The sequence below is a fragment of the Acinonyx jubatus genome, chromosome B2, assembly GCF_027475565.1.
Source record: "Acinonyx jubatus isolate Ajub_Pintada_27869175 chromosome B2, VMU_Ajub_asm_v1.0, whole genome shotgun sequence".
Taxonomy (NCBI): domain Eukaryota; kingdom Metazoa; phylum Chordata; class Mammalia; order Carnivora; family Felidae; genus Acinonyx; species Acinonyx jubatus.
The window spans coordinates 88446352-88468142 of NC_069385.1; the positions used below are offsets into that span (position 1 = coordinate 88446352).

A 21791-nucleotide genomic window follows, 5' to 3' on the forward strand; every position below is an offset into this window, starting at 1 on the left:
GTTTTCCTGTTTAATGCTACCTATGCATATTTTGTGAATTATACATAGGGGTACCTGGGTGACTCGGCTGGTTAAGCTTAGCATCTGACTCTTGATTTCGGCTCAGGTCACGATCTTGCGGTTCATGGGATCAAGCCTGCAAGTGCGGAGCCTGCTTGGGATTTTCTCCCTCTCTCTCTGCCCCTCCCCTGCTCGCTCTCTCTCTCTCTCTCTCTCTCTCTCTCTCTCTCTCTGTGTGTGTGTGTGTGTGTGTTTCAAAATAAATAAATAAACATTTTTTTTTAGAAAAGAAAATACATAATTAGTACACATAACTCTCTGTGCTCAAAATAAAAACATTATTGTAGGGCCATATGAAGGATTCTTGTTTTTTATGCCTTAGCAAAATGGAACAGCAACTCTGTTCATCAGCTGAAAGATCCCACCGCCTGCTATGACTAGTGCAAAGATATACAAACCCATTTGTAAGATACAACTGTACTTGAAGTCACAAGTATGTAGTTAGCATGCTGTCTTAAAACAAGGTAGCAATTACCTAGTGATTAGCTGTTAATCTGTCTATTCAAACTGATTTTCTGTCTCTTAAAAATAGCAAAATTATACAGGGCTTAAATCAATTTGATGTGGAAAATTAGTTTTCACCCCTATGCTAGAATTTCAGCATTAAAGAGAAATTGATTCTACACTGTAGAGTTGGCATGCAGGGGGAAAAAAAAAGAAAGAAAGAAAGAAAAGAAAAAGAAAAAACATGTACTATACATGACCCCAATTTCAAATTTCACTTGCTGGCAATTCATTAATTCTTATGTTTTGGGAATTCCCCATGCTGGGGATGCAGAGGTGAATGAGATAGATCTGGTCCCTGTGCTCACACAGTTTACAGCTCTCATTTCAGCAAGGGAACCCACTCAAGTGAAGAATTCATGGTGCTGCTAAGGTCTGAGGGAAAAAGAAAGGCATTTATCAAATGTGTTTTGTAATAGCATTCCTCACACAGAAATGGTTTTTATCAGTGTCGAGTTGAAAGAACATACAATTACAACAGCAATATGTACATATCATTGTGACTTAGGCACTCTTCTAAGTGCATTACATTTTTAATTCATTTCATTCTCATCATAAGAATGAGGTAGATAAACTTATTACTCTCTTTTTAAACGCGAGGAAACCAAGGCATAGAGAAATCACTAGGCAAGGAGGTGGTAGGTAGACCTATGTCAATCAAACAAGTGTCTCAGTCCATTCTCTGGGAATCTCCAAACATCTGTTGTAGTGGTAAACAAGGTATTTAAATATTTTGAAAAAAGTGTATCTCTAAATCTTGAAGGTAGCAAACTGCACACTTTATTTCATTTATTATTTTAAAGATTTTACTTTTAAATAATCTCTAAACCCAACGTTCAACTCAAACTTCCAACCTGAGATCAAGAGTTTGTCAGGCGTCCCAGCAAAGCGCAAGCTTTAAATTCATGAGCAGACAGTGCGTGTTGCACTGCCTGTTCAAGGACTAGATAGTGTTTATACATACATATCTAGGAAAAAATCTGATTAACTTAGTTTTAGTCCTCTATTTCAACTTAGTGGACAAGGTCACTCTAGTTTGAAACTGTTAACAAGATTACTAATAATAATAAAAAGAGAGCTAACTTTAGTTGAAAGGATTAATTCTAAGTAACTATTTACTAGCTTTAAGGGAGGCAAAGTTTTATATTGGGGTATGCTCGATGTTTCCAGCTAGAGAATTGCATTTACTTGCCTTTTTATATGATCTTAGGAACTGTTGATAACGGTGCTTCATAGCTTTTTCCTGGTCGTTGCACATGTAGAAAATGAAAACATTTGGAGGCACACTAGGGTAATGGGCAAGGCTACTCTAGGCTAGGCTAGAGACTGCCCGCCACAGCCTCCTCCTGTCAGCTGCCCTGAGGCCTTAGGAATCCCTATTTGAGTATATCTGGGACCAATCCTAGCCTGACAGGTGGCTATGGGACTGCCTTGAGGAGCTCTGACCTAAAAGTATTAGCAGGGCTGAGATTGGGAGAAATTGAATAACTTGCTATAAATACACATATTTTTCTTAATTCTAACATCTCAATGATTTATTTCTAAAGAAGGAGGTCTCATGCCACAAACTCTACTATTCAAATTCTACTTAGGTAAACTAACAGAATTTTGAAAGAGTAAAATGATTATCAAAGGTAAGGTGTTATGTTCATAGTCATTTTGAATTTTTTATTCAGATGCTTTTATACAAATTGTTGTATTTTGAATTGCATATTTTACTTTATACAAATAGTTCAGTAACAATGTTTATGATATGGAATGAAAACTTAAAAGGGCATATGTTTAATGGCCTACATTCAACTAGGTTCAAAGCAGAGAAGGGGATTTGGGAATCTGAAAACAGATAATTCTATAGATATAGATAATATAGATAATTCATTTGTATATGATCTGGAATTATAGCTAAGAGATATAATAACATATATAATAATACAATATAATAATAATATATAGTAAGGGAAGCACAAAGCAAGCCTATAGAGATTCAAAGAAGAAAGCACTCATACAATTGTAGAAGAAATAAGAATGATTAAAGAAGTAGACAACTTTTGATGGATTGGACGCCCAAGATATTCCCATGGAGTAACAGCAGGTAAAGAAGAAGGGGAACAGGGACCCTATAGGAGCCCAGGTGAATAAGTAAGAGTAAGGAGAGAATATGTGTCCCCACACCCAGGAACCAGGTACTAGATCTGTTATGTTATGTATATGTTACTACCTATAAATGAGTAGATGGTGATGACCTTGGAAAGCTAATAAACTGATAGATTGAGATACTATATTACCAGGGATTCCAATAAGCACTGAACTGGGCAAGTGATGAGTAGCCACAGCTTTTTTTTTTTGTTTTTTAGCAAGTGAGTCACATGACTAAGGTCATGAAAAGGGGAGAATAATCAGATGAACTTGTGTGGAAGAGTTTAGAAAAGGTGATTGCTGTAGTAATATGGGTAATGGAGAAAGTACCTGCTGAACCAGGTACTAGATCTGTTATGTTATGTATATGTTACTACCTATAAATGAGTAGATGGTGATGACCTTGGAAAGCTAATAAACTGATAGATTGAGATACTATATTACCAGGGATTCCAATAAGCACTGAACTGGGCAAGTGATGAGTAGCCACAGCTTTTTTTTTTTTGTTTTTTAGCAAGTGAGTCACATGACTAAGGTCATGAAAAGGGGAGAATAATCAGATGAACTTGTGTGGAAGAGTTTAGAAAAGGTGATTGCTGTAGTAATATGGGTAATGGAGAAAGAGGGCCTGGAATGCTATTTAATAATTCTAATTACCTATAGCATTGTATCATTTCATACTTGACACAATCCCCTGAGACACATATCATTAGCCCCATTTTACATATGAGGACACTGAGGCCCAAAGCCAGACTTTGACTCCCCTGCTGGGGCACTTTATCCACAATGCTCCTTCCTACTAGTAGGCAGTGTTCAGGGAAACAGAAAGCAGGCCCACTGAGGAAAGATTTGATGGAGATGGAATCCATCACTAGGAAAGGTAAGAATTAGAAATTACTTTAGATGAGGGGTGCCTGGGTGGCTCAGTTGCTTTAGCATCTGACTCTTGATTTCAGTGCAGGTCATGATCTCACGATTCATGGGTTTGAGCCCCGCAGCAGGCTCCTCACTCTCAGTGTGGAGCCTGCTTGCTATTCTCTCCCCTTCTCTCTCTGCCCCTCCCCCATCACTCTCAAAATTATTAAATAAATAAACTTACAAAAAAGTACTTCAGATGACAAGAAGGATTTGGTGGTCAGACAAAAACGTTCTCCTGCTGACACGGAGAATGATTTGATACCCCAATTGGAAAGGTCTGTCAGGTATTTGCAATAAATTAGGCATAGAGATGCAAATTTGTGGGTGCTTCTCACAAGTGATAGCTGAAGAGAGAGAGCAACCAAAGAGCACCAGGAGCACGATCGATGATCGATCGTAGGGTCATTCCCAAATCAGGACATAAGGAGCAAGGATGAGAAATGTCAAGGACTAATTAAGGTTCAGTGTCTTAGTAAACATTGAACCCAAAGAGCAGTTGTACTAACTGCTTGAATTTTATTAATCTAGAAATAATTAAGTGGTTCCTAATATACATTTATTTTTACTATAAAAACAATGTGGGATGAAAGGAAGAAACAAAAACATAGTAAAAAGTGTTGCTTAAAATTTCTGTTTCAGTTTGAGAATGATCAACATATTGCCATAGAGTCCTAAATTGGACAACATAGGAGAATATAGGATTACAGTAAATTGCTTTTTAGGTTTCTACCGTGACAGAAGCTATGAGAGTTTTCCCAAAGTCTCATCTGATGAGCAACCTGATAAGACAGATTATGACAATAATTTTCTCCATAGCAACAGGTTTGAATAATGGATACATGGTACTATCTGGTATACACATTGATTATTTTAGACCCCAGTGGTTCTTTTTTAATTCTGCCTATAAAATTTAGCTGATTTGTTGCAGAACTGCAGACTGGAGTAGGTAATAAAACCCATGTTTTTCAGGAGGATTGGATACTTTCTTAGATATTTATTAAGCAATAGGTGATCTCTCTTGCCTATGGAGTATCTTCAAGTTCTAATTTATCTCCCTGCTTTTTAGAATCTATCAGAGGTGACTTGGCAAGAACAAATAGAACACTGAGATGAAAGAAGTCAATACTTAGTGCCACCTACTGTCAACACTGAACTCAGTGTTGTTTTTTTTTAGGTAAGTGAACACTTGGGTGCAACATTGCTGTGTCCAAAAATCTTCTGTGCAGACATTTGCCTTAAATGTTGGAAACTGAACAGGTATTAATATAATTCCTTATAGGATATACACATAGCATTTGGTAGAAAATAATAAAAATTCTAATGGAGTAGGGGTGTTAAATAGTGTTAAATACACTGTTAGTGATTACCCTTGTGGTTTGGAATGAAAAGGGAGAGTAGGTGCCAATTCGTATGTGAATATTTCAATACAGAGAAGTATATATTTTTTCTCTTTAGAAATGTAAATTTTACCTCACATATTTGGGTTTCTAATCATGATTACATTTAGCTTTAAAAATGCGGTGGTCCACACAATGTAGAAGGCTAACTTGTTAAACTTGTCGCTAACAAAGATAAATGTGGTGATAGTGATTGATTCAACACTCCTCCAAACTGGAACTGAGTAAAGAATAAGTCAATGTGAGCCAAGACCTCGTCCTGCTCTCTGATACTTGTCCCCCACCCCACATACTATATACCTGTGCATATATTATATAGTAGCTAATAACCTTGAAGGATAAGAGGCAGTGAAAATGAACTCCTGGGGCACCTGAGTGGCTCAGTTGGTTGAGCATCCGACTTCAGCTCAGGTCATGATCTCAGTTTGTGGGTTCAAGCCCCGCATCAGGCTCTGTGCTGACCGCTTGCTCAGAGCCTGGAGCCTGCTTTAGATTCTGTGTCTCTTTTTCTCTCTGCCCCTCCCCCACTAATGCTTTGTCTCACTCTGTTTCTCAAAAATAAATAAATGTAAAAAAAAAATAAAAACATTAAAGAAAATGAACTTCTGCACAGGAAGAGAGCTGCTGGGATGGCAGCATTACAGATCTGTGTCCTGGAAGTGCACAGCTTTATAGCAAATGTGTTCAAACAACTTTATACCAAGTTGTTTCTTCTGCTCTCCATGAAACAGGAACAATAGCAATTGGAGAACTGAAAGTCAAAAAATGACTAAATCATCCTTTTTTGTCCACAGTGATTAGTTAATAGCCCTATTTTTTAAGTGACAACTATAAAGAGATCTTATTTTGGTTGAAGAATGAGTTGGCTAGGGAAATTTGAAATGGATTGCCTGTATTAATTGATTACAGGAACCATCCCCTCATCATTTAGGAAGTGATATAAACAAAATAAAATTCTACAGTCTTGTTCAAGAGATATCTCAATTTTGACCAGTGTAGCTGAGGCAGAGGACTGTTTTCCACTTTATAGTAATTTTATCATCTAATATTTATTTATTTATTTATTTATTTATTATTTACTTATTTTTGCTACAGGCAGTGCTTGGGTAATCTGCAAAGGGTAATCTGCAGTATCATCGATATCACTTGAGATTTTGTTAGAAATGCAGATTCACAGGCCCATATTATACCTACTGAATCTGATTCTCTGGAAGTTAGGCTTAGGAAACTGTGTTTTGTTTTTAGTATTATCTTTTTAATGTTTATTTATTTTTGAGACAGAGACAGAGACAGACGAGTCGGGGAGGGGCATAAAGAGAAGGAGACAAAGAATCTGAAGCAGGCTTCAGGCTCTGAGCTGTCAGCACAGAGCTCAATGTGGGGCTTGAACCCAGAAACTGAGAGATCATGACCTGAGCCAAAGTCAGCTGCTTAACTGACTGATTACCCAGGGACCCAGGAATCTGTGTTTTAACAAGCTCTCTGGATGATACTTAGATCTGCTAAAATTTGAAAACACAAGACTGGATAATGAGGAAAGGCACTCAAAGAAGTCAGAAAGCTTAGAGTAAGCAAACTTTGTGATTCCTTCTTCCCACCAAAGCTGAATTAAAAGAAAATCACTTAGAAAGCAAATGAAAGTCTCTCTTTCTCTAGAGAAGACATAATCCCATTGGACAGCAATGTTACAAAGATAAGGAACAGTCGTTTGCAGAATGGCATTTCTCCTAAGTGGGGAGGGGGCTTATAGTTACAGTATTACAGGGCATAAATTTTTTTTAATGTTTATTTATTTTTGACAGAGAGAGAGAGAGAGAGACACAGCATGAGCGGGCGGGGGCAGAGAGAGAGGGAGACACAGAATCCAAAGCAGGCTCCAGGCTCTGAGCTGTCAGCACAGAGCCCAAAGCAGGGGTCCAACTCACAGACTGCGAGATCATGACCTTAGCCGAAGTCAGATGCTCAAAGGACTGAGCCAACCAGGTGGGGGCATAAATTCTAATACGAATGCATTACAATGTTCAATACAAGTTTGGGATTACAAACATTACTGCTAACTTCCTTTGGTATGAATACTTAGAGTTAAATATCACAATAATTGCTACATCTCTGATCTAAGTTATTAGACCACAGTACATAAATGTACTGTGTACATATTTCCCAAGTTTTTCTCAGCACATTCAACCTATGGGCTTCACTCATCACTTGCAGACAAAACACTGGTAACTCCAAAAAAGAGCATTTTATGTAACTCCAAAAAAGAGAAGTTTAAAGTATAACTTCTACCTGTGAATGGTAGATCCCAACTAGCATTACCCTTAATGACTAAAGAATAATAGATCTAAGAACTGGACCTAAAAATAGCCATCCCCTCCCCTGGGAACGGAGCAAGGAGGTCCCCAGGAAGCCTGAAAGTTTACATAGGCCAATCCACCAGTAACATCAGTAACATCTGCCTTCGGAATGATATTAACCAGAAATATCGGAAATATTGGGGAAAAACACAAAAGCTAAAAATAGTTTTCATATTGTAGCAATAAAAAATCAGAGAAGCTATTACCTTTCAACTGTTTTAACCCTCAAAGTCTGGGGATGTACAATGAGATTAAGATCAATGAAATCACTAGTTGGTGAATTGGACCAATTTAAAAATTAACCAACTTAATTGTCACTCTGTAGCTACTCTATTCCTCAGCTAACAATATTTAAAATATACATATGTAATTTTTTCATCCCTCTAAGTCTCTTTCCTTATGAAGACAAAAACATCTTATTTTTGGTAATGATGCTCTTTTTAATTTTTTTTAATGTTTATTTATTTTTGAGAGAGAGAGAGAGAGAGCGCGGGGGGGGGAAGGGGCAGAGAGAGAAGGAGACACAGAATCCAAAGCAGGTTACAGGTTCTGAGCTGTCAGCACAGAGCCTGACACGGGGCTCGAACTCACGAACCATGAGATCATGACCTAAGACAAGTCGGATGCTTAACCGACTGAGCCACCCAGGTGCCCCGTGATGCTCTTTTTAATACGTGTATTTTATGTATTTACTAGTAAAAAAAAATCGTATTCTCTTTGATGAGAAATATGAAATATGAAAATATTTTTCATTTTCCATTTTTAGTAGACATCATAACAGCTTTTGATTAAATCCAGATGATTAATCATTATTTTCATTAATTATCCAGACAAAGATGTGCGTACATTATACTTCTACTTCCTAACAACAGAGGGTCTCTTGGCAAACTTGATTAATTTGTTTTGCATCCAAATTAACTGAAGCATAAAAATGAATACTAGTAATTTCCAGCAATCTGAAGAAAATTAAAGATAAACAGTAGGAAAATAATAGTAGAAAAAAACACATTGTTTTACAAGAAACATTTGTTAAGGCTTTGTCATTGACAAAAAGAAAAAAAATGCCTTAGTAACTGTTGAGAAAATATGAAAGTTTTCTCAATTTATATTGTTAATATTTAATTTTGGAGCAATATAATGGTGGAAATCAGGAGTGCTTCTTATCATTTTGAATTCATATGGCCTCAAGAATTAACAAAACTAACTTTAGATCTTTTTTAAGCTCTAAAAAACCCTGCTAACAGATCATTACTCTTAGAGTCCAGTATGCTGGACACAAAAATAATGTATATTGACCATAGGGAAGCGATTGTGCAGAGTTGGAATGCCAATATAGAAATCAAATCCACTATGGAAAACTCATTTATTTACAATCCTGCTCTCTTGACAAAATAATGTGGGAATGAGGGGATTGCACGTAGAACAGACAAAGGATAAATAGAAAGGAAATCTTCCTTTATTTTGATAAAAACACTCTATACAGATGCAAAGGTATATTTGAAACTAATAGTCATATATAATTTTTGAGGCATAACTCTGATTTGTATAAAGGTACCAGTTTAAGATATTTTCAAAAGCCTGGCTCATATATTCATTTATTTTACCCCTGTATAACCACTAAGTTGTGAATCAGTTAGCTGATTTCAATACTTCATTTTAATTAGAAAACATTATTGCAGCACCTAGGTGGCTCAGTCAGTTGACCTGGGATCTCGGCTCACTTCACGATCTCATGGTTCGTGGGTTTGAGCCACAGGTCAGACTTTGCACTGACAGCATATTCTCTCTCTCTCTGCCCCTCTCTGCCCTCAAAAACAAATAAACATTAAAAAAAATTCTTTAAGAAAACATTATTTATACACTTGGAGGTAATTTCAAGAGATTTCAAATTACATTATTGAAAAGAGTAAAATGAAAATGCTAAGGTTAATACCATATACGTGTGTGTGCACATATACACACATATATATAAAATATAAAATACTATAATTTTATATAATAATTTTTCAACCTGCCTTAAATCATGAAGCCAGCAGACAAACCTAGTGTATAAGGTATACTATCTTTTTTGTAAATAGATATGTAAAATGTTTTTCAAACAGCAGGTGGCAATCTTTGTAAATGTGATTGCAGCAACAACATTTTTAACTGTACATATGCAGATGAAAGATGGTTTTAAATGGCCGGTTAAGATCCTTGGCATATTCACAATAGTTTAGATAACTTCAAATATTAAAAGGGTCTTATTTAATCATGTCTTACTGTTCTAATGAAATTTCTTTTTGGGCAAATAAGTGTTTTGTTTAATGTTTCTTAATTCTTACGGAGCACAGGTGGAATTTCACATTACTAATCTTGTATAGGTATCCCTAATAAAATTCTACTTGGTGGTTATCACTTATCATTCTGAATTCAGGTGGTCTTAAGAATTAACAAAGATAATTTTAGATCTTTTCTAAGCTCTAAAAAAATCCTACTGACATATTGTTACTCTTAGAACCCAGTTTCTATTGGTATTAGTGTTGAACTGTGAGAAGTCTTTAGAATTCTAACTATGGAGAAAAACAAAGCTTTGACTCATGGATATCTCTTAGAATGCCTTGTTTGTTTGTTTTTTCCCCAAACTGATGCAGTCACATTTGGAAATCCATTGCTTTCTGAACTGAAAAGGAACCTTAAACAGCTGAACTCTCCACACCTATTGGAACTAGATGGCCAGAGAGATAAGCTAGCTTGCCCACAAGGCATTACTAGCAGAAAGTGCCTCTAATAGGGTCTTCAAATTCTTTTAATTTTTCAGCACTTCCTTTATATACAGCTATGAAACTTAAAAATTTCATCCTATCATCTTTTTAGTATGTTTATAATAATTTTGTCTATGGTATCATTCTAAAATCCTAATTTTCAATTATTTATTGAGTCCTCAGTATGTCAATAATATTTTATGTAATGTATGCACAATTAGGAAGGAGCCTTTGTTGTAAAAATGGTCTATTAAAATATATGATCAGTAATCTGGGCAATTGTTGACTTTTCATTTTTTTCTATCCTTATTTGTAAAATCCTTTAATGTACTAACATTTCCATTCTTTCACCAGTAATTAAGACCTTATGTTTTCATTTTAAAATGCATTCCTCCTAGCAGAAAATGGGACAACCAGGGCAAGTTAATGGGGATGCCCAAAGTCCTACATGGGGATGGATTAACAGAGAAATTTAAAAGTTTCTGAATTTCAAACATCATCTCTTTATTTTCTCACTCAGCTATCTAACACTTATGTCTTTCTACTTCTATCATAAATAATCTAAGGCAACTGGTTTTGTGTTCTCAGTCAACAAACACTTCAAGAACATAGTGAAAAATATAGTACCCCAAACTAATTTAAATCCTGTCTAGCCATGTTATTGTTCAATTGGGCTTCCTTTGTATAATCACATTTTCAATGTGATATTACAGCAAATAATTAAAAAACTCATGGAGGCAACAGTCTATGACACATAAACAGAGGGAACCTCATACATACATTACAGAAACAAGTAAACTGCCACTTATCATTAGCAATCCTTCAATTGAGCAATTATTGCCCTTAATGACAATATTTTTAATCCTTTTTTTTAAGGTAACAAAATATTTCCATTGGGATAAACTCAGTTCATTCTCACCAGGACATCGTTGCTCACTGCATCTTCTCACTTCTTCACCTGTTCCTTCACATTGCTGTCCTGTTATTGCTGCACCCTGACAAGTCCTTATTCGCCTTTCCCAGCCGCCATCACAGGACTTGGAACATCCGCTCCAATGACCCCACTGATTCCACTGACCATTGGCTGAAAGAAATGCATCATGGTCAATGGCAGTAGCCTACTGAAACTGTTTTAAGAATTTTGAAATCTGAGGACCATTACTGTCTGTTCATTTTTTATTAAGCTACCACAACAAACAAGCTGTATTCAAATATTTGGCTTGCTAGTCAAATATAGAGCACTGTGATTAACATAAGTTTATATAAATTTGTCAGAATCTTCAAATGGACATTGAAACTTGCAAAAAGGACAAGTTCAGTGCTAAACTTCATCAACTTAATTTGTATTTAATCTAAGATTCTCCAGAATTTTGTTGCTTCATGAGTATGGCATACAGTAGAATTAGCTCTGGTACAAGTGGTATCATTTACCAGAAATACAGAATCATCTAATTGTCCCATGATTGTCTGGCACGGTCCTGCCACATTTTATAAATGGCAGACATTCTTTAAATGTAGTGATAGGCCTCACCTGTACACTCAGGGTTATAGCACTCTCTGCTTTCTGCCCATGGCCCTCTGCATTCAGAGCCCCCATGAGCTGCTGCAGTACACTGCCGGCTTCTCTGTTGGGTCCCATTCGAGCATGTCACTGAGCACTGACTCCATGAACTCCACTCTTGCCACTGCCCATCGACTGCCAAAGCAGAAAAACAGACAGTGTAAAGAGATGGTCCAATAGAGAGAGCTGTCCAGAAAGTATAAATTAAAATTAACCTTGGAGATGAATCTCAACCAGGAAACTCTAAGTGAATACAATGGAAAGTTGCATTGGTATTAGATTTTATTATTACCCCCCCAAACTATTATTACCTTATTTTCTCATTTCTATTTCCTTCTATGTATCCAGTTTCTCTTTTGAGCCACTATTGCTTCAAAAATATTTATTGATTACTCAACAATGAGAGATCTCGAGCTAGGAGATGAGTACACAGAACAGTGAATAAAATAAATCCTGACCAATAACTCATAGAGCTCATGTTTTAAAGAAGGAATGAAACAACTAACTAAAAGCTAAATAAATTAATTATATAGCATTGTCTCAAAGGATAATTTCAAGACACTGTAAGAGTTTTCAGGGCCTGAGGAGTCTTCTTTGACAAAGTGAAGTTTCAGGCAAGCCTTGAAGAATGAGAAATAACATGACAGATGTTATGAGAAATAGGGAAACAAAAGAATAGGAATCCTACCCTCAAAAAATTTGTAATTTAGTAGAAGAATCACATTATGCACACGAATACATAAATAAAAGGTTAAAAGCAGTAACATCTTAACATGGCACATAAAGTAAATTATCACATCTACTTAGGGATAATTATGTTAGATTGATATGGTGAGATCTGGATAATTCAGACAAAGGAGACAGCACCCACAAAGGCATAATCCTATAGACCATAAAATACAAGTGAGCAAAGGAATCAGGCAAAAATATTTATCCAATTTAGAATGCATAAACTAGAATATAAGTATTATAAATGCACTGGTATATGACTGTTTGCTTTTTTCTCCATATCATTCCATGGTTCTTAGTTTCATTGCAGTGAGAGAGAATTCACCATAAATCCAAAACTCCAACATAAGATAATACTGCGGTGAAAACTCATCCACCCATCCAAACAAACAAAAAAGACTGGCAGAATATGAGTAAGTATTGTCAACCTAATTTCAGGCCTTGCAGGTAGCTATTAAAAAAGAAGATTATTTAATAGGTATCTACCTGTACTTAATAAACCCCTTGTGAGATTAAAAATCATGAAATACCAATTTAATCATCCCATTCATGTAATTTTAGCCTTTCACTTCATTAAAAGTATCTGATACAATCCTACTGGCTATGTAGTCCATTTGCCAGACAAAAAAAGAAAAGGCTAGTGAATCAATGGAATGTTATAAATTACCCATTTCCTCTCTATTTTGGCTTTAAAGATGAGTGCATTTCTCACTTCAGAAGTTTGCTTTTCAAAGATAGTATCTCTTGAGCTTGCATTATGAGCTCTCACTATACTAGGCATTCCTAGAAGAGTTTACAAAAATAAGATTTGTATCTGCACCTTATCATCTTTTGGGAAAAGAATGTACAGGTATTCAAATTTGTGACAATATTCAGAAAGCAACACATAAACAAAGACAAATTAGAGGATTTCAACCTGACTGAAAGCTGAGTGACTAGAATAAAGGAGTATGTGATGTCCTTGAGAATTCTGGTTTGAGGTAAACTTGTAGTTATCTTTATTTTTTAAATGAATGTAACAGTTACAGACTCACTGGCAAAGACGAGAGGATAAGTCTTTCCAGCTAAGAAGATGTGGAGTCAGGTATGAGCAAATCAAAGGTGGAAATCAGAGAGAAGATAATTTGGCAGGGTGTTGTATTATTGGTGAGAAATAAGAAAAGACCTTGCTGAGATTAGGAAAAATGAGAATATTTGTGAAGTGTTTTGCTCAATAGGGTTTTCCTAAAAGAAGACTTTGCACCACCATTAGTAAATAAATAAATAAATAAATAAATAAATAAATAAAGTAAGTAAGTAAGTAAGTAAGTAAGTAAATAAAAACATTTTAAATTCATACATTTGTAGTATTAGTCATTCAGTCCTTTCTGCCAATGTACACATTCTGTTTTGGTTGAAGTTCAAGAATGGGTTAACATTAAACTTTTGAGGGACTTTTTGAGGTTCAACACAACCAAACACATCAACAAAACATATATTTTAGATAGGTACAGTTTTGCTCATAAAGTTAGTTACAGAAAAGAAATAGCAATGAAACTGAAGTCATATCAAGTGGATGTTTTCACACTGAAAACTAGTTCCTTTTACTGAACATTATCTGCACCATTATGAAAGACCTGATTTGACAAAGTGACTGAGAAAAAAGAGGAAAACCCAATATTCCTTTGGAATGTTAAGTCAAATTTATTGGGAAAATGGAAAATTGAGAAGTTAGAACCAGAGAGATACGTCAATTTAGTTTAAAGCATTAGACAACAGACATACACATGAAAGAATTTCTTTTAGTGCCATGTGTGGGACATTGCTTTAATTTTTTTTTTTCAGTTTGATACCCTTAAATTAAAAAAAAATCATTTAATTGTGTTCTTTTGAGGGACATCAGACTCAAGACCTTTCAGGAAATGGTAGAGTTATTTTACCCAATTGGGAAAAAGTTGAGGATTTTGAGAGGTGGAAATTAAGAGTTTTGTGTTAGACATTTAGCCATTTTTAAAAAATTTTTTTTTAACGTTTATTTATTTTTTTTTTTTTGAGACAGAGAGAGAGACAGAGCATGAATGGGGGAGGGTCAGACAGAGCAAGACACAAAACCTGAAACAGACTCCAGGCTCTGAGCTGTCAGCACAGAGCCCGACACAGGGCTCGAACTCACGGACAGGAAGATCATGACCTGAGCCGAAGTCGACCGCCCAACCGACTGAGCCACCCAGGCGCCCTGACATTTAGCCATTTCTAAGAAGGACATATGTATTATATTTTAGGTATAAATGTCAAGATATTTAAAAATAAAAACCATTCACCATATGATCTATTTTATATTTATTTTTATAACCACTTATCTAAGTACTACAAGAAATGAAGTGGCTGCCTTTTTTGTTTTTATCGGATGATTTACTGGGAATCTTTCATCCCTACATTCAGGTTTCCTTTCCACTTGGGTGAGTATGGAGGCAGCAGAGAAAACCAGCCCTTTTCCCCACCACCCACCTGCCCCTGTATACCACAGACTTCCAGTATTTTTAAGAGATACACTCCAGAAGCACTGCAAATCCACAAACTTGAAAATACTTCAGTTTCTTTCTAAAATTGTGTTCCTACTGAACGATGATTAACATCTTATTCGGTCAGAAAAGAGGTCTCAATAATTAGAGAAAATGTAAACACTCCAAACCTCTTCCTGGAGTCCTCTAATTCACTCATAGGTAAAGGAACAAAGAAAGTACACTGTGACACTGCTAGACTCTAGGAAAACTGTAGTGATAAAGATCCACCAAGCTGTCTTCTCACGGAACATATAGTCTGAGAGGGGAGTGAAGACAGATGATAAACAAGTAAATAAATGAATGAACAAGAGAGTTTTAGCCAGAAGTGTCATAAAGACAATGTGATGAAAGAGGACAACGTGTTAGGGTATGCTCAGCCATGCCTCTCAGAAAAACAAAACAAAACAAAACAAAACAAAAACTCACATATTAGAGCTGAGTCCTGAGTCATTAACAGCAGCCGGAAATGTGAAGATCTGTGAAAATCTTTACACAGGTACAAAGTCCTGAGGCCAAGAAAATTTTGTGTATTCCAGAAAAGAGAAAAGGCAGGGGCTTCTGGGGATCACAAAAAGGGGGGCAGTGGCAGGAGACGGGCTCAATAGTGTGCAGAAGCCAAATCCACGGGGCCCTCCAGTCCTTGTGACCAGGTCATATCAGAAGCCATGAGAGGATTTGAAAGTAGAGAAATGATGTGATGTAATTTATACCTTAATATTTAATTTTGGAGTTGTGATGATAATGGATTGTACAGGGCAAGCTTCAGTCTTGTGAGATAGTAGGGGACTATGCTGTAGCCCAGAGAGAGGTGACAGTAGCTTAGATTATAGTGCCATCAGTCAAGACAGAAAGAAGTGGATGAACTTGTGGTGCTGTCAAGATGTACAGCTGATAGGTTGGCAGTGGAGCATAGTAAAACAGAATCCTGGTCGACTTTCAGATTTCTGGCTTACTGAAACAGGTAAATGGTGGACCCTTATGCTGAACTGTATTAGACTAGGATTCAAACACATCAGGGGGTATATAGCCCTGATATCAAAATGTCTATTTTGAATATGTTAAATTTCTGATACCATTATAGTCATAATGCAGGGGGTCCTATATCACATTGACCCTGTTTAAAATTAGGCCTCCCAAAAGTACTTGAAATGTAATCATCCCTCCTCTCTTTTCTTTTTTTGGAACACTGTTTGGTAAATATTGCATTAAATTACGTAATTTCTTCTATAATATGTAGCTCAGTTAAGAACACCTTCTTAGGCTTTTTCCATTTCTCTTCATTTCCATCATAAGCATTTGCAGTTCATTTTTTTGTAGTGTTATTTTTCAATTTAGAAACTCCAATTGCCTATTATTTTATGAGCTATCCTACAAAGGTGACTAAGAATAGAGAATAATAAGGCTGTGTTTTGAAGCTGGGAGAGTGCTGAGAGATCAGCCTGTCTTACCATCATGCAGTGTGCTTCCTTATACAACAATGTCACCCTGGGGACAGTTAAAGTTTCGCTTCAGCAATGTGATACATTACTAGATTTTCTGGACCCAGAATAATTAAAATTGCAAAGTCTAAATTGCTAGATTCCTGGGGTTTACTTTGTTATATGAACTTCCTCCTGCCATATATAGAGAGTTGCTATTGTGTTCACCTGGAAGAAAATCCTGTTTCCCACATACAGAGGCCAAATTAAATTCTGCGATACATTTTAATGAAAATACCGTGTTTCACTATATTTTCACATCCTTACCAATAACTGCTGACAATTACAATAGGTTGGAGAACAATAACCACAAGATAAAGTCATGACTATTTTGGATAATAAAACTATCATTTTGGCAACTGTTTGGGGTTGATTATTGCTGATTAATGAAGCTATCTATATTTGGGGAGAAGAATTCTACCTTGTGGTATAAGATTTAGTAATGGTAAATTTGGAAAACTCCAATTTTAATTGAGTTGGGAGTTACCTAGGGAACTGGAAAGACCCCTGGAGTGTATAAGACTGAAATGTCACAAGCCAACCTCTTGCTTTGGGCATATGCTAGAGAGCATAAACTTGGTTCCCATTTGCTATTTTCAAATAAATCACAAAAAGGGAAAAAAATGAAGTATCATTTAAAAAATTAAAATTAAAAATAGAAGCAAGTTATCATGGTAAGGTCACCAAGAATAAACAAATAGTTGGGAAGTAAGTTAAGAGAAAGTTTACATGAGAAAAAAATTAAATAACAAAAGAAGGCAAGCCAGGATTAATAAAGACACAATTTTTAACAGTCTCATAAGCTAATACTGAAAGATCACTAGAGTAATGCTAAAAATTTGAAATGACACAAAATGAATACAACAGCCATACAACAGACTAGAAGGTTAAGAAGACAAAAATGTAAATTAATTAAAAAACAGGTTAATGAGATAGCATTTGAACTACAAATTATAACATTCTCATGCAGAGACAACCAGGGACTTTTGAACCAAGGTCAGACAAATGTTTAGCATCTTCCCACTGACTGCCCTCACTGAAAGGATTCCCTGCAGAGGGACTGTGGGCAGATGACCCTCTCATAGATTCATAGATGCTGAGGAATCAAACTTTAGGTCAACAGGATACTGAAGCCTCTTGCTCTAGATAACACACATACTTGGGTCTAGCTGTGTTCCTGAGGACTTATCCTTGGGTGATTCTTTCATTCTTCTTACGGTTTGCAAAAGACTATGAACATATCTGAAAAATACAACCTGACAGGATCTCTCTGGGAGGTTCTGGATTCACAGGAATGCATTTCTTAAATGCAGGACTGACCAACCAGTGTGACACAGCCCAGCCCCACAGACTGGCTTGAGCCCTTATACATGTACTTCTCCCTAGTACAAACCAGGCAGAAGTAATCTGTATGGGCCAAGGTCAGGTCACCCCAAAATATGCCACTTTGGTATGTTGATTATTTTAAATAAAAGTTACTTAAAAAAAGAATACTATGCCCCTCCCCTTGTCTCCAGAAAGCATAAAGTAAATCTCCCATGTGAGAGGTATCCTCTCTATACTAGGAGGTAAAGAGACATTCCTTACTACCAGAAATAGGGAGTTTAGAGCCTAGACGGCTAGATAAATAATTCTTTGTTACTTTTTTCTAATTTACTACCCCAGCCCAAATTCTATTTAGAATTCCTTATTGACTGAAGCTCCCAAACTTAAATTTTCTTTGTCCTGTCAATTCCTCACAGATTTATTGTCTCTGCCTAAGAAGTATAGAAACTTCCTGCCTTGGTCATTTCTTTAGGACTCGATTTCATTATTGGGCCTCTGTGTACATGTAATAAAACTTTGAGTTTTTAATTCTTAAACCAGCTGGAAAACCTTGAAGGGTAGAAGGGAAAATGTAAAGTCCTCCTCTATAAATCTCTTTGAGTCTATGATTAAGGCTGTCCATAAGAAACAAAAACTATCATAATGTTCTGAATTTATTTCACCCATTTCTTCTAAATCCTTTACTTTTAAAGTAATATTATCATAAAAATCATGATAAATATCCTCCACTTTATATTGTTTTATACTTTTCAAGATTCTGTCACCTAATTTTAATCATTTAACAATCCTCTAATATAGCAGAATAATGAATGCTGGCTCCATTTTACAAATGAGAAAATTGAGAGACAGAGAAGATGAATACATTGCTTAAGTAAATACTTATAATTAAAGATTGGGACTGAATCTTAATCCATGTCTTATGAATTCCAGACCACTGTGGTTGCCACTGAATCATTTAATTCATACGTACTTATATATATTTCAGCCTATAAATGAAAACTAATTTGTCAATAATTCTTTCATTTCTTTTAGTCTTCAATCTATCACTCAATTATTATCCCCATTCTCTTTATTATTTGCACTTTACTATACAAATTATATCAGAATGAGAATTGTCACAACTGAAACAAAGAAGACCAGACTTGACATCTTCAACTACTGACAGAGGGAAATATTTTAACTATTACTCCAAAGTAACATAGTATAAAGAAAATCACTATTAACCTTGAGGCTTTGGACTAAGAATTTAAGATTTTATTTTTCCATAAAAAACTTAACTTTGGAGAAGGTTCTAATTTTATTTTGGGTACACACATCTATATAATTTTAGTGGAGAGCCTACCTAAGAAAGGTGAACATTCCATCAAGTCTAACACTTATCTTTCTCCATTTGAATAATAATAAAAAATCAAAAACATTAAAAACAGAAGCATGTAAAGTGATTAAATCACACTAGAGGAGGAATCACCATCAAGGAATCACCATCCAGGAACTGGTCTGACACTTATAGCTAGACTCAGTGCTGTTAGCAGCTTTCTTGGTGCTCATAGCAAGTCTGTGAATCTAAAACCAGTACAAAGAACATTAACAGCAGACAAGGTCATTCTGAGACTGTGATAAAGTGAGATAAAATGAAACATGGTCACAGTGCAACCCACAAAGTTCTAGACATTCTCTTCTCTCAGCTAGTATGACTGACTACCACTTCTTCACCAATTACAGCAAGTTTTCCCTCCTCCTGGATTATTTATTAAGGTACCTAATAATAGGATTCTCCCCCATTCCTGACAGTTTTAAATCCAGAGCAAAGTCCCACTTCCTAAAACCTTCCTTGAAATCATCCCAAACAAGCCCAAACTCCTAGTAAGTCTTTCTAACTCCTCCTGAGATGTCCACAGTTCCCTATATTAATTTTTCCTTAGTACCAAGAGTGACAAATTAAACTTGTTCAAGTACAAGTGTCATACAAATGGACTTTGACTATATATAGGGCACTGACAGAATAATAACTGATACTTGTACACCATCTGCTGTCTACCAAGTTGGTTCCTTTACAGCATCACACAAGGTCCTCTTACAGTCTTGTGAAGTGGGTATACTATTGTTCCTGACTTATAGAAGAAGAGACTAATAATCGGGGGAGTAACACAGATATTAAAAGGTGATACCTAAATTTAAATATGTGTTCTCTTGTGAAAGTCCAAGTTCCACTACACTACATCTATGTATTATTAAATAGACCCAGAAGATGCCGTATAATTTTTAGGGGGGATGAGAACTAAAAATTTGGATATGTCTATATCAAGAAAATCCATTCAATAGAAATGTATTAGATATGGCTGGTACAAAGTTGCACAAAGAGATAAATAGGCAATGAAAACAAATTTCCTTGTATACACTAATTAGTACTATACTGAATTTGATGCTCAATTAGGGATTGCAATGAAAATTCAAAGAAAAGAAAAAAAAACATGGGTTAGATTGTCAGAAGTTCTAAGTTTTATGAGATAAGAAAAATAGACCAAAAGACACACATACACATACATACACACACCCTTCCATAGATCACATTTAATTATTAGAATAGATGAGAAAAGGAGGGAAAAGGGGTCACATTATTTTATAGCCAATGAATGAGTCAGTGAATCCCTTTTGTTGCTCTATGCCTCTTGCCCACCTCCCTCCACCACCAGTATCTGTTCTTAGACATGGTACACAAATTAGTAACTGATAACTCACACTAGGATATATCATATCTATCTTTTCCTTTCTTTCTTCTCTCCCTATATGAATTCCAGGCAGACAGCTTTCCCTCACCTCAAAAGAAGTGAGAGAAAGGTGGACATTGACTAAGGAAAGTACCTGGTGAAAATAGGATAGCATCTCCTTTCAAGCTGATATAAAAAATTTGCAAAGTAAAACATAATTCATTATTTGATGTGATCAACACACATCATAGTATCCACTTCATTATAGTGGTTATATGTATTTCTTAAAAACATGATGCTGGAATGCTGATATGACATGATCCAACACTAAAATATCACTGCCCATTACCCTAAGACACATGGTCAGATCTTGGAAAGGTGGTGAGTGGAGACCCAATTTGTTGTTTCAATTGTTTCTTCTGTTCTCTTCTGGTCTTCACCTGACAATTGGCCTAGCCAAGGGGAACCAAGTGTCGGTCTTGGCTCACTTTCTTCATTACTGATACACGACCTATCACAGCCTTATACCTTAAGATGGTGTCTCTAGGATCTCAGGTTGGATGGCTCCTAGAAATATAGTTTGAAATCACTGAGTTCTCAAATTATCACCTTTCATTGAGGTTGAGTATTTATATGTGTTTTTCAGAACTGCATTCAACTTTCAAATGCTTATGTCTGTATCCTCTAAAGAGGTTGCAAATTTCTTGAGATTCTTCTCAGTAGTGTCTTGCATCTTGTTGACACATGATGATGCTTTTATATATAATGAAGGCACCTGAGTTTAGCTATAAGACAGTTCTAAGGAGAATTCCAAATTTTTGCACCAAATAAATCCTACATATTTCAAAGACATAATGTCAAAATGTTCAGTAAAGTATAAAATCTTTTTTTAAATAATAGCCATTAGAATTCCCTATGAAATAGTAGGGAAACTGGATACAACATGGTATGAGTTTTACATCTTTTAAGATATAACTAAGTTTAAGAATGGAAATAATAGGAATCAGAAACAACACGTAATAAATTTATTAAGTACCCAATATGGATCCATAATGCTCATGTATAAGAGAATATGAGCTAGGCCAGATGTACAAATAATACAAACATACCTTCCAAAATTTAAAGACCTTCACAAAAGAAAGACCTAATTTTAATGGCCCTAAAGTGATTCCAATGACAGAGTGATGCTGCTAAAACACAACTAGCTTGAAAACACTTGTTTACTACTCAGTGATGAAGCAACAACTGTATCAACTTAGAATAATATGAGTTTTCTTATCTGAATTCTCACAACTTAGCATCCCTATCTACTGACCCCCAAACATTTTACTCC

The 21791-nt window shown here is 35.8% G+C and overlaps 1 protein-coding gene across 5 annotated transcripts in view; it reads right to left on the reverse strand.

The window, feature by feature from the left end:
* The window catches only part of ADGRB3 (adhesion G protein-coupled receptor B3), a 727056-nt gene that overhangs the window by 396556 nt on the left and 308709 nt on the right, over nucleotides 1-21791 (reverse strand). For all 5 annotated transcript variants that reach the window (XM_053222612.1, XM_053222611.1, XM_027057493.2 and 2 more), the window contains 2 exons: nucleotides 11645-11809; nucleotides 11033-11197 (listed from right to left, as the gene is read on the reverse strand). In XM_053222612.1, the coding sequence (XP_053078587.1) occupies nucleotides 11033-11197; nucleotides 11645-11809 (330 nt within the window). The remainder of the gene's footprint in view (nucleotides 1-11032; nucleotides 11198-11644; nucleotides 11810-21791) is intronic.